The sequence below is a fragment of the Parasteatoda tepidariorum genome, chromosome 7, assembly GCF_043381705.1.
Source record: "Parasteatoda tepidariorum isolate YZ-2023 chromosome 7, CAS_Ptep_4.0, whole genome shotgun sequence".
In the NCBI taxonomy this organism is placed as follows: domain Eukaryota; kingdom Metazoa; phylum Arthropoda; class Arachnida; order Araneae; family Theridiidae; genus Parasteatoda; species Parasteatoda tepidariorum.
Window position 1 is genome coordinate 64,919,760 of NC_092210.1, and position 14,902 is coordinate 64,934,661.

A 14,902-nucleotide genomic window follows, 5' to 3' on the forward strand; every position below is an offset into this window, starting at 1 on the left:
TGTAATTTTTTTCCTTCAAATATTTTTAAAAGAACGTTTATAACAAATACACGACCACGATTATAACAAATTTCTATGTAGCTAGTTAGAAGTGTACCATGTATTCTATGTAGCTATTCTATGTAGAAGTCATATTTAATAATTTTTATTCGTAATGTCATATAAACTCAATGATCTATTAGAACGTATTAGCATGCACGGACTATGTCACCAAACTAATGTTTCAACTGTTATCCGAAATCACGTGATCATTTTGGTTATAATTACGCTTTTGTAACATGTTTCTATCCAAGAAAATAACTAAAAATCAACTGTAATTAAACTAAAAATTTAATTAAACTAACAAGTTCCAAACAAAAAAAAACAAAGTATTTAGAAAACAAATACTTATTCGTTTTAGGAAACCTCAAAGAAACTGTCATATTATTATTGAAGTCAATGGTGCTATACATACATTTTGGAATAAGTACTATGAATACTGTCGCAATAGGTGTTGTTTCAACAGGCAATAATTATAATAAAAAATATATTTAGTATTGGTACCAAGGTATCTAATATTGGAATTGTGGTAATAGGTTTTGCACAGCTTCTTGAAAGGGTTACATAATGGAAAAATTGTTTGATCGTAGTAAATGTTGACTGCGTTGAGTTCGCTTAGAGTTGTAGTATTATTCCAATCTATGTACCCCGTCTAGCGGGAGCCTGTAAATATCAGACATTAATTTATCACGTTTTCATTTAGTGTACATTCACACGTGCATATAAACATTCTGCCTTACTTATTTAGATAGCTGAAAGTATACCCAGTCTTCATTTGGTTGGCTCTCTGGCTTGTACCTTCAGAAAAACGTTAGATAATTTTCAAGAACACGTATTACAATATTCTTTAATTTCTGTTATTAAAAATAAATATATTTACAAAAAAAGAAGGAAAAAAATAGCTGACTCAAGAAGTTCAAAAACGGGAAAGAATCCAGCATTTCCCCCTCACATCAAAGACGGATACTGATTTCAAATTTTTATTTATTTATAACTGATCCAGCATAATAATTAACAGACATACAATATCTTTATTAAGCATATTTAACAACAATGTATCTACGAAACTCACGAGAAAAAATGAAAAACCCTACAACGTTCTGGCGAGTTTCGAAGAAATTAATTTTTATTCTTTGTCGATTGTTCTCTTCTTCAAACTGAATTAAAATTTCCACCATAAGTGGTCAATTTAATGTAATTTAAATAGCCTATTTTTGTGGTATTAAATTGGTTTGAAATTTAAAGCAGCTTTCCTTGATATTTTGAATCGATAAATATTGCGAACAAATAATAAGGTATAATTATTGAATAGTATTATAAAAAACTTGGTCTGGAAAAAATGTTTCTTTCGACACAAAAATGATGTCCTTCAGCCCCTCTAAGAATGAAAGTGGAAGTGTTTTTTTAATTGATTCTATTCGTGTTTTAAAAAGTTCTAAAAGCGTTTAAATGGAGCGATATTTGAAAGTAGTATAAAAACCAAAACAAAAAAAAGAAACTAAACTTACACACTGTNGGTACTTACGACGTATTAACGCCACCGCCGCTACAGATTTGGCGGTTTTTAAGTGCCGCCAATCTACACTTAAAATTTTTGCGACAATTCATAAAATAAAACACTTTATTTAAAATCAAAATAGTCAATCGGATTTCGGTGGAAAATGAGCCGATATAGAGTTTAGCATAGATTCAAAACAATCATATCGCCATATGAACTCTGATAAATAAGATTCCAAATGAAATAACATTTCCAAAACGTACGTTTACCAAGATAAAGTTTTATGTTGTGGGAATTGGTACATTTCCGTTTTTTCGATAAAATATTTCCCTCCTGAAAAAATAAAATTGCATCTTGTTTTGTTTTTAGCAAATTCCAAAGACAAATTTTCGTAGCACTAAAAATGGCGACAAAAAAGAATTGTTTTTTCTTTTTGTTTTTGTTTCGTCAGCATTCTTTATTCAACGTTTCTTAGTTTCAAAATAATGATTTTTATTGAAACTTGAAATTTTTTGATAAATAAAAATTGTTGTCAAAAAGCTTTGTTTACAAAATTAAATTTCATAAAATTATGATTCTTATGTATACTTTTTGTTCATTTTAGTTTTTGAAGTAATATGATTCTAAAAACTATAGAATGTAAAGTTTAAATGGGCCTTTCATGTTATATCATTAAATTTAGTAATACTATTTCTCGGGCATTAGGTTTTAACTGTTATAAGAATATACATATTTTTTTCTGTTAATGTACAAATATTTTTCCGATGTGTTTTGGATATTCCTTCTCTAATAAAAAGAGATACCATTTTGTTTTCGTTTGCATAAGAAAGAATATCAAGCATTTTTCTTTTTTAAATTTAATTAGCCACAATAAAGAAGGAACGTTGCATTGCTACGTTAACGACGTCTCTAGAGTAACTGAATGACTGTTCATATAGAAATCGCAGGTATTAGCCTCATACAACAACGCCCCCTATAGTTCGTTGCGATCGCGAATTGGTTAATTGAATTAGGAAATACATTTCACGGGCTTTAGTTTAAATGATGGTTGTCACTATATATTTCTGGGTAATTTGAAATTATAAAATATATTTATTTTAATTGCATAATTTAGGTGGGAGAAGTTTAACTTCCATGTCCACGCCCATTGCAAATGTTTGTTTTGATTTTTTGGACAAAGTTTAATGTGATATTCCACTACGTTAGTATTTTCAACTTACGGAATTTTTCAAAATCTCTTTCTTTTCATTCATGTAAGTTTGATAATTTTTCACGGAATCATGAGTATTTTTCCAGAATTGACACATCCGCACTTCAAGCACAATTACTTCAAATCTTGCTTTCCGGAGTTAGTATTTTCAACTTACGGAATTTTTCAAAATATCTTTCTTTTCATTCACGTAAGTTAGATAATTTTTCACAGAATCACGTGTATTTTTCCAGAATTGACACATCCGCACTTCAAGCACAATTACTTCAAATCTTGCGGCGTTCAGGAGTGTAACGTAAAAGTGCGAAATCTCTCAATTGTTAGAGTTTTGACACGTGAATGTAAATTCTACATATAACTAACAAAAATATTTTGAAACTGACAAGCTCATAGAAAATAAGTTTTCCTCAATTTTTTTTAAAGATTAAATATTTTTACTCTTACTTTTTATTTATAATTAAGATATTTTTGAATTCAAATAGATAGAATAGAAAAATTTAGTTATTAATATTGCCATAACAATTTCGGGTATCCGAAGAGTAATTTAAATAAATTTTTTATGTATTTATGTATAGTATTTATAGAATTTTTTATGTATTTATGTATAGTATTTATAGAATTTTTTATTTATTTATCTTCAAATATGACTTCAATATAGACATCAGTGAGTATTTGATTATCTTACTTAAATATAAACTTAAGACACGGTAACTTTTCTCTGAGTGGGACTTAGCAGTATATAATAGATGCTCTTTCTCATATGCTTTCAAAAATGAATTTAATTTTCGGCTAATGCTCTTAAATTTTTCGCAATTATTATTCAGTATTATGAGTTAAAGTCAAAAAAACCCAAAAAGATTATATTCGTTTCATATTATCCAATTGCCACACAATGCTGTGAAGATCCGGGATATTTTTAAGGCGAGCAAGATTGAAGGACGAAGGCAGCAGATATCTAAGCAAATTCCTTGCGAGATCGAATAGAATGCACTTAAATTTAATACTTACATGTGACGGCCTCGCACACCAGTGGTCGACGTTCGGCGCAAAGAATGTCATAATAAGATTATGAAAACAATGTGGCCAAGCACATAAGAAACAAAAAAAGTATATTCCAAGTTGCCATCGCCCATGTCCTCCTATAATGTCTGTAAACTCCTCCTCCTCTGCTTCAACGCTCAGAGGTTTCTTCTCCGACATCTTTGAAAATCTTCTAAAACTTTTTGTAAATGTTTTACTCTTCTGAAATGAAAACAAAAGCATTATTAAACAGACAAGACATTATTTCAAGCTTATTTCAACTTTCAGATCAGAAATTTAGAAGATGGTGCTCATGTGAGGGAATTGAAATTTTACAAATTGAAAATATAAATAAATGATTTAGTTTCAGATTGAATTGGAGATTTAAACGAATTAGCCTTCAAAAAGCGCATGTATTCAAAAACCTGTTATTAGTTTTAAAATTTTTGTGCTGCGCTAGCTTTCAAATAATTTAAACAATGTTAAATGTACATTCTATGTCTAACTTTTCAAGTAAATGTCACGATGTTTTGTAAGAAAAAAGATGCATTTATTTAAAGATAATACATAGTTTAAAGCATATACTTAGTTTTATACTTAATAAATACTCACTTTTTAAAACGTTTTCGCTTAAAAGTTGTTTTAGCTTAGAGATTAAAAATTTAACCTAGAGGCTGCATAAAAACACTTGATATAAACAGAAGAAAAAGAGTTCTGGGTTGCTTCAAAATGTGCAGTAGAAGAACACAAAAGCATTAAAAGCGATATTTCAAATTGAGGCTGGCATAGCTGTATCATCTCATATCCATATCTAATCTTTTTTTTAAAATTTTATATCCTTGCGCAGTATTTGAGAAAGTAAGAACATTTATCACATCAACGACAGTCTTACATTTAAAGAATTTTCGACGCGTCCAAAAGAAGTTAATGAAAAAATTTCGAAATTTTCATACTCTACTTTTCATACAGTTTTTATACTTTTTCTGAGTTCCTGAGTAACAATACTTCCGTACAATGTACCCAGTGGTAAACGAATCATTATGCTTAGTTGGGCTAGCCACAGGAGGTTAATGTTCTCTATGAAAATCAATGAATATTTTCCTTAATAAGAAAAAAAAAAGAATTGAAAAGAATAGCGTTTTTACTAAGACTTACTTGATCCTGTCATCAGAGGGAATTTCAAAACAAGGGAGCGAACATGATCGTTTATGGTTTTATATCCACAGCAGAATATAAATTGATAAAAATTGATAAACAATTTCAATTCGATTGCTATGAAAATTAAAATATAAAAGTGGTAGTGTCTACTGATGGTTTATGTCAGCGAAATATTTCCGGTTTTAAAAATGCTGCTCACGAAAGATGTCGGCCCGAATATTATAGGCATTTAACGCGAAACATTTGACTCAGCTATCTTAGAAAGAAAAAAGATTCAAGCTGCATTTCAAACATAACCGCTACATTAACATAATCGCTGAGTTTAACTTAACCGCTGCAGATGATTTTAGAATCTCAACTTACGGGCTTTCCAATCAAGACGGGCTTTTGAAGATTTCTAAGAGCTTATCGAGCTTTCTTATTCATTCATTCTGTGAGTAAAAATAGATATAATATAGAGTCAAGGTAGCTCTTTGTGAGGCTTGCTGAGGCCACACAATCTGTTCTAAATAGGGAAAGGAGGGAAACACGAAGGTAACTGTCTAGCATCATTTTATACATTCTTTTTCTTTTAATTTCTGCATTACTATAAAACAATGGATGGCAAACATTAGGCACTGTTTCATTCATCTCAAAAACTAAAGCTTGTTTATATCTGTAATCCCATTCGAGGAAAACTAGAGTTTTTTAATCAATACTTGAAAAGTTATCAGTGTAAGTATCACTGTGATTGCCAAAAGAAGAGCTTCACTTCTTAAGTGCTCTTATTAGTTGCATAATAATAAAAAAAATCTGATTATTCTTCAATTATTCGTATTTTATAATGGTTAGTAAGCGGAATTTCTAAGTACTTCTTAAAGCCATATTTATTTATTTTTTATTTTATTCAATCTATCAAAAACCTCTATACTACCTATAGTAAAGTTATTTCTATTGCACAATCCAAAAAGTATTTCTATTGTCTTCCATATCCTGTCTTCACCATTTTTGAAACGTTTGATAAATGATGAAAATCCATTTAAATTTACCATTTAGTTAATGAAAAACTAAAATAAATTAAATAACAGAAAAGCTGTACTCTGACTCGGGCATTTTTTCTTAAAAACTTTGCATTAAGATAGCATGTACTATACTATATTATTTTTTGCAACAAAATTTTAATATCAAAATTAATTTTCTTTCACATATTGGTAACAGCGTTTTTTCTGCAGTTATTCTTTTAAAGTTATAAATTTAAATATTTCTCTAATTTTTCATTAAAACATATAACCCAATATTTACTCACGTATTGACCATACATTAATATATATAACCCATTTGTTAACACATATTTAAAATAAGATTGAAAATATTAATTTCAAGCAAATTATTTCAAATAAAATGGAAGATTTTGCTGTGTTTAAGTTTTATTTTTTTAAAAAAAAGTGGTAAATAAACTGTGGAAGTTCCTTGTTCGTTATTATGATTCTTCTGTCCATGACCCACTAACAATGAACGCAATGAATGCAGTCTGACCTTGCCTCAAATATTATGTCATTGTAAACAGTTGACACACAATACAGCTTTGAAAAAAAAATATGTTTCGAATTAAATACATTGTAATTGAAGACAAGATTCTTGAATCGTCATCATCATAATTATAAAAGATACAAACTAAACGAACTTTAATGTGAGGATGATGAAGATTCCATCAAAACGGGCCCTCAGGAAGAATCAAGTTTAATAAAATATGGTTAAAACCACCAAAATATAGTAAGAGTTACCGTGTTTATGACTCTATGGGACCATCAAAAGCTTGATATATTTTTGCCTAAGTGATTCGGTAATGATTATGGTAAGATAAAAATTAAATATGGTTTTATAATGTGTGATGAAATTAAGTAAATGTGGTAAAATTTGGTAATTTTATCATGATACCTTAGAGCATGGCATTAAAAACCTTTAATTCGGTAAAATTTTTTCTTCAGTTTTGAATTTTTTTGCTAAATCTGTGGTAATAAGAACTATATTACCAGTATCTCCGGTAATCAGCTATTTTATGAACGAAAAGTTACCAAATGAGTAGTTTATATACCTTATTTGATACCTGATTGAGTTAGCATAAATAAGCTATTTTATATCAATATTTAATCTACTTTCACGAAACAAGGCTAGAAAACCTTCTGTAATCGAGGCAAATTTGACAGTACCAATATGAAATTACTAAATGAATAGTTTAAATACCTTATTTGATTCCTTATTGAGCTTGCATAAATAAGCTATTTTATATCGAGATTTAATTTACTTTCACGAAACAAGATTAGAAAACCTTCTGTAATCGAGGCAAGTTTGACAGTACCATTATTATTTTTTCATGAAAAATAAGGTTTTCAGGGGTGATAGTTCCATTATTAGTAATATTTCTTCTGCTTCATAGGAATAATGATTAACCTGTCAAACTTTTAATGCCAAAAGAAACCGTAAATACAACGTTTGCCGTAGAGTTGCTTGCAATCTGTGCTCTGCATATACTATTTTAAAAATATAAGAATTATTTAATATTTCTTTACACATAAAAAAAATATGTAGGTAAATAATAAATAATTGTTTTTAAAGGTATTAAATAGGTAAAACAAATAATGATACTGAATAGTTAATGACGTTGTTTGATTTCCTAACAGAAACAAGAGAAATAATGTAATTCAGTCCTTTACAACTGAATTGATATTAAATTTTATCTTTAAGTATAAAGGCATTATTTAATTATTTTCATGTGTGAATTGATTTTTGCAATTACTCTTTTTTACACGGAATACGTTTTCATCACATTTCACATAGTGAAAATTAAATAAACATTTAAAAGAACTCCTTATCATTACGTTTCTAAAAATAGTTCTATGATTAATACTTGTGCCGTCGTTATCAATATTAGTGATTTTCTATTATTAGTAGTGATATTCTTTTATTAGTTTCTTTTTTTAAGTAGGGTAATCCTTTAAAAATAAAATCAACAAATAAATGTTGCAAATAAATCTTGTACAATTCAGAACTTCGGAAGGATTAATTGTTATTTCGACCATCACATTATTTCGGCCCTGATGTCTGAACCTTCGATTCTTAGCTTCTAAAAAAATACGCTCTAACAAAATCTATAGTATAGTGATTTTCAAAAAATGACGCTAAATTCTCCTGCTTGAAAACTAAAGTAATTTTAAACATTTTATATAAATTAGTTTTTTTTAAATTTTATATAACATTTTATATTAGTTAACATTTTATATAAATTAGTCTAAGAACAATTTTTTTCTTTTTGACTTAGTTTTGTAATCTGTATGAAGCTTATAAATTTATATTTACTTAATATTTAAAAATAATACAGTCAAGAACATGCTGATATGTTTATGTGTATCTTCGTAGCTATGGCGAAATTTATGACTGCGTAGAAATCAAGTGAAATCTCAATCTATCATGAGTATTTAGTTTTATATATTTTTATGAATATTAATATTTTTATGAATATTTTAATATTTTTTTATGTTAAGTTACAAATATATATTTAAGAAATTTAACTGTCTGTGTTTTTTTCATAACTCAATTTTATTCCCAAGAATTAGACATTTTTCATAATTAATGGTAAATTCGTTTCAATAATTATTTATTTTGCGTGGTTTGCGAAATTAAAACATTTTTTAAACTGCAATTAACTAGACTATTGCATTGTACTGAGAAAGAATTTTCCTTTTTTTTTCTAAATAAATATTAAATCTATTCATTATTGCATTTAAATTGACCATAATATAACAGTATGCATGTTTGTCCCTACTTTAGATTCCAATTTAAAATTTGAAATATTTATATTCTGTTACTTAGTTGAAACTGGAAGTACACGTATTTAAAATTATTAATCCCCTGCCAGTATAATCCTTATTTTATTTATCTTATTATGACTTATGGAAGTAAAATAGAAATTCGGAACTGTAAAATATTTTTTTAGAAATGCTGCTTTATACTAAATGAAGAGGATAATGAGAGTATATTATTGCACATTTTACATTAATACGTCAATTATTGTATGTGCCTTATTTCGTTTAAAGATAGTAACATATCAAATTGATCGTTAATTGGTTAGATGAGTCAGTAGCTTATCGAAACCTAATTTAGTTCCTATGAATATAAAAATGATGCATATTCTTATAAATCACAATTTGCAAGAAATCGTTTAATTATGTAAGAAAATGTAAGCAATACTTAACGAAAAATATATCAGCATAATTCTTTTGTTCAGCAGTTCTTATAGTGTACCACAATTTCATCCGGGAAATTTCTACAGTGTATTCACTTCACACAACCTTCACGTGTATTTTAGAGAGTTTTTATTGAATTCGATTGCAAGAAAGTGTTGCATGTCACAAACTGTCGCATATTAGGCAACTTTTATCTACTTTTTGCAACTTAAAATAGACATAATCAAATTTACCTTTATTTCTTCAAAAAAAAAAATAAAAAAAAGGTAGAAGAACATTTTGAAGCATAAATCAGTTTTTTGTTAAGTGATAAAGATATAAAGCAGTGATTCTCAACCACTGTGCCGCGGCACTTTTGTGTGTCGCCAAATTCTAAAAGTGTGCCGTCAAATATTAGAAATGATACAATCAAAATTATAATGCTTTTTTTTCATTACGAGTAAAGTTTAAATTAAAGAAAAGTGTAAATATATAAAATATAATATATATATATAAATATACACATTTTATAATTTTTCCATGCTTTAACCGTGTGAACATCTTTGTCGGCCATTGTCTTGTCTCTGACAATCTTAAAATAAGAAGGAAGTGTTTAAATTGTTTTGACAATTTTAAGAAATGTTGAAATAAGTAGGAAACTTAATGATTATTAAAATTATTAATTAACAAAGGAAAGCAAGCTAAATATTAACTTTCAAATTGAAATAAAAGCTAATCATTAAAGTAAGCTATGCAATACAAATTAACAAAGGATAACTAACAAAAAAATAAGATAACAATTAATAATCAGCAAAAAAACTAGTTAACAAGAAATCACAAAAAAATAACAGCTAATAGCTATAGAAAACAAGCTAACAATTAATAACTAGCAAAAAAATAAAAATAAATAACTGTTACTAACTAATAAAAAATTAGTCGAAAGAAATAATTAATCCCTTAATAAACGTGCTTTTGTAGAACATATTATTTTATTTCACATTCAAAATTATTATCATAAACTATTTAACACAGTGTATTATAGGTATGTAAACAACTTTTAAACTAATTTTTTTCATTGTGTGCCGTCAAATTTCAAAATCGTTAAAACTGTGCCGCCCCCCAAAAAAGGTTGAGAATTACTGATATAGAGTAACAGATTTATGCACTAAAACAGGTAAAGAAATAGATTTATGCACTAAAAAACTGCTGAATTTACAGGAAAAAATATTTTAGCAGGTGTGCTAATATAAAAACATTTATTTCACTTAAAAATAAAGTTTTTTAAAAACAGACACCTGTTTTATCTTAAGCTGATAAATACTGTTATTTTAATTACCAAACTATTATTTTAAGAAAAATATTTTGTTCTTTGAAAAAAAAATCGATAAACAACTTTTGTCAAGATCGTGGTCGGGGAGAAAGGAGAGGAGCAAATTTCGAATGACTTGTCAATTCCGGGATTCGAACTCGGGTCATCTCATTAAGCGGAAGGTCGGAGTCGCTCTGTCCCTTGAGACCCCACGGCAGTTCTGGTGCTCAGTTGTGATGAAAATTTTTTAGCTGCCTTTATCTTACTGAGTTTTATCTTATCTGAGTTGTACTTATTGAAAGTATTTGAGTACTTCCTAGGAATTTTACACGCTTAAGCGAAAAGATGTTTAAAGCTATATTGGGACATCTTTATAAAAATGATTGGTAATTTAACTTCATTTTTTTTAGTAATTGGTAATTTAACGAAATGATTGCTAAATTAAATCATTGGTAATTTAACAAAAAAGGATATCTAAAAGCAAGTAATAATCGGGTAGAATATCAATTAGACATTAAAATCAACGAGCGATTTCATTTATACGATGTTGGAAACCATAAAATTATTTCTGGAGAGTAAAAGCAGGTATAGTATATAATCAGAATCATAAATAATCCAAAGAGCAGGTACAATAAATAATTATGAAGTGATTTGAAAATGTTCTTGCGGTAAGCAAAACTGCATGGCAAAAATTAGAATTTCAATCCGTTTATGATTAGAATGAGAAACAGAAAAACTGTTTTGTAAAGAACAGCTTTAAACCGTGAAATATACGGAAAAAGCCTGTAAAAAAATTTTAAAAAAAGATAATTTTTTGCTTTACTCAGGTAATGATTAAAAATAGAAAAACCAGTATTTATCTTTAGTTAGCAGTATTAACTGTAATTTATCTTTAAACAGTTTTTTTTACTGTATAAAAAAACTTTTTTGTGTTAAATTTAAATTTTTTTTTTTTTTATCATGTGAATGATAACTTTTATTTGAAGATCAGGTAAAAGACTAAAATGTACAAGAGTAAGTATTATTTTTAAAAAAATGTAGCGAATTTAGAAATGTTTTGATTGTTTGTCCTCGCATTTGAAAACAAAAAATTTTTAACAATATCAATAAAACCCATTAGACACCCGCATACGTTTGCTAAATACATCATACATCACACATATGTAATTTTAAACATTTCACCCGTGTAGATATTTAAGAAAGAAGAATAAAGTTTTAGGATAGATATTTTAAATAATTAAAAAAATAAAATCAATAATAAAAAAAATTTAAAGAATTCAAAATTATGTTAAATAAAATAAATAATTAAAATTAAATTTTATGAAATTTAATCTTTTGAATAATTAAAATTTCTTATAAGGGAAAATAATAAACAAACCATGATTGAAATGTCTACAGATTTCGAAGACGAAGGCTGAGGAAAAAAGAAAAATGGTAACTAAACGTATTAATATTATAACGCATGAAATATCCTAAAGGAACGCATTAGATTAACAAACTTTCTCTTTTATAAAATTGAAATGAAAAGTTACCAACAAATTGAAAAGAAAGGATATCCTCATACTATCTCTAATTTTTATTATATGAGCGAAATCTTGCAAAATATGGATATCAACGTAATATCAAAGTAGCTGTTGTTTGTGAAGCTGCTGTAAATTTCTGAGTCAAACTTTGGCTGTAAAAGGTTATAGAAGTATCCTTTTCTCACGCTTCGTAATTTTAAGCTACTAGAGTTTACTATTTTAAGTATTTCTCGAAAAAATAAGCTGAGAGGGAAAAAAGGGAAAATAAAAGATGCATTGAAATTAATGACCGTATTGTACAATTCAACTTATAAAAGAAAATCTGATAAAATGATCTAATCTGCTGAATTAGCATTTTTCAGCTGAACAACTACAATTAGCAAATTCTTCTCATTTTGAATACAATTTTACTTTTAATACAATTTAATTTTAAAAATAATCAATTTCATTTTATTAATTAAATTTAATAAATTAAATTTATTCTATTTAAAGTTAATTAGTTTATAAATATAACAATTTAATATAATAACAAGGAATTCATTAATAATAATAAGGAATTATTAAATAAAAATGTATAATATTTAATCATTTATATAATAAGTTTAATTTATTATATAAATTAATTATTAAATACTAATTAAAATACTAATTAAAATATTAATTTTAAAAAAAAAAATTAATTTTAAAAAGAATATTTACTGTAAAATATGTATAATTCAAATTTAAAACACATGATCTTAATTTAGCCATTTTAATTAATAGCATAAATCCTGATATAAATTTAATTTTAAAAAGAATATTTATTTTAAAATGTGTACAATTCAAGTTTAAAACTCATCATTTTAATTTAACATATGATTTAAGTTTAAAATGAAAATCTTGGTATAAATCTAATTTTAAAAAATATTTATTGAAAATGCACATAATTTAAATTTGAACGATAATTTTAATTTAAGATATATTAATATAAAGTGTAATGAAAATTTAGAATAAGATTTTAATTAATATAAATTTAATTTAAAATATAGTTTTAATTTAAAATTTTATTTTTATTTCACATTCATTTTTACTTTGAAAAGCAATTTTAATTTAAATTACAATTCTAATTTGGAATATAATTTTAATTTAACATTTAGTCCTAATTTTAAATATAATTTTAATTCAACATATAGTTCAAAATTATAATATAATTTTAATTTAATGCATGATTTTATAATCAAAATTAGTTTTATTTTAACATATGATTTTGATTCAGAATATAATTTTAATATAAAATATAGTTTTAAGAAAATTAGGAAATATGTTTAAAGCTTACTTCAAATGTACGCTGTGAATTGAAGTAATAATCTGACAGCTGGCGAAGAGAGAATTTGATAACTGACCTCTAGTGATGAGCCTATTCAATCACTATTTGCGCAATTTCGCACTGTTTTTATTTATTTCCTGCTGTTTTTTTTATTATTTTCCGCTCATCGTCAGGAGACGAATGAAAACGAATATATGCGACATTTCAAATCAAAAAGGCGTGGAATTTGAACTGCCACTGTAACAGTTCATTGTAACTGGTACTTCACTGATTTCGTTGTCAAAGGACATGATTGTATTAAAACAAGTTACTTTAAGTAAAAAAAAAAAATAGCTAAATGATGCTGCTTAATAACAGCTGCTATGAATAAGCAAAAATTTTAACATTACTTGAATATTTCAAAGATTTGATAAGATTAAAATTATAACCATAAAAATATGGAAAACACATCAGGAAGCACGGAAAAAAAATTATGAAAAAATTTTTAAATTTCATGGTAATGACATTTTTGGTAAAAAAAAAAAACAACATAAGTATGTTAATGAAATTAAAATATATGGCACTTAAAGCATGCATTTGATAATTTTTTTCATTTATATTATAACGGTTCATCGGAAATTATTGTATTTTGAATTATATTTACCACGCATTTAGTAAAAAATTAAAATCTGAAGAATAAATTTAAGCGATATAATTACCATATTTTGCAGCATTTATTAAGTTCGTATAGCGTTTTATAAAAAACGCATTTTATTGTTAATTTTACGACAATTACAGAATTTCGGCAAAAATTACCCAGCTTTTTAGTGCTTCTATTGAGGTAGAAACGCGATAAATTTTACTATATTCTAGAATTCTGACCATACTTTTTTTCTCTGTGAGACCTAAATACAGCGTAAAATTGAATTCCAGTTTTTCGGAATTCTCCTCCTTATTTATGAGAATTTATAGGTGAAAGTTCATTAAATAATTTTTAAAAAAGACATTGCTAATTTTTCTTGCTCCTTTAAACAAAAAACTGGATTTAATCATAACCTTGATTAAAAAAATTTTGTAAATTTAAATGAATACGTGCTATTTATGTGAAATTGTTTTACATCATTTAATAATAAATATTTATTTAATATTATTTAAAAATTTATTTTAACGCTAACAACTTCTTTATATTCTCGGTTTTTTTTTTTCAAAAGTAATAACCAATATCTTTTTTTTTTTACTTATGCTATTGCTACAATATTTCTCAAAATAAAATAGAATTTTTAAAAAAAATGTATTTATTTTAGTAATTACCTGACGTATTAGGTATGTATACAAAAATGAAAATTACTTCATTTTGGCAAACCTTCTTCTCTTTGTATATGAGTATTCTTTAAGTATACAACGTTGAAAATTATTTCATCAAGCAAACCATCTTTCTCTTATATTTGCGCATTCTCTATGTATACAAAAATGAATATTATTTCATTTTAGAAAACCATCTTTTCCATGCATATGAATATTCGATATGTAAAGTGAGCAACAAAAAAAGAATATATCACCCTGAATAACATTCGTTCTAATAATCAATGCCAATCTTAATGGTTCTTCGGGGGGGGGGGCTTAAATATGATAATTATGTAGTGCTAACTATTAATTAA

The 14,902-nt window shown here is 26.4% G+C and overlaps 1 protein-coding gene across 3 annotated transcripts in view; it reads right to left on the reverse strand.

Moving 5' to 3' along the window:
* The window catches only part of LOC107452687 (organic cation transporter protein), a 59,779-nt gene that overhangs the window by 23,786 nt on the left and 21,091 nt on the right, over window positions 1-14,902 (reverse strand). The window contains exons 1-2 of one of the 3 annotated variants that reach the window (XM_021146882.3): window positions 13,275-13,431; window positions 3,756-3,989 (exon numbers count right to left, since the gene is read on the reverse strand). In XM_021146882.3, coding sequence (XP_021002541.1) covers window positions 3,756-3,947 — 192 coding nt within the window. In that variant the 5' untranslated portion in view covers window positions 3,948-3,989; window positions 13,275-13,431. Of the gene's footprint in view, window positions 1-3,755; window positions 3,990-11,814; window positions 11,969-13,274; window positions 13,432-14,902 lie in introns of those variants that run through there. The other 2 variants (XM_043045270.2, XM_021146883.3) reach the window with 2 other exon arrangements.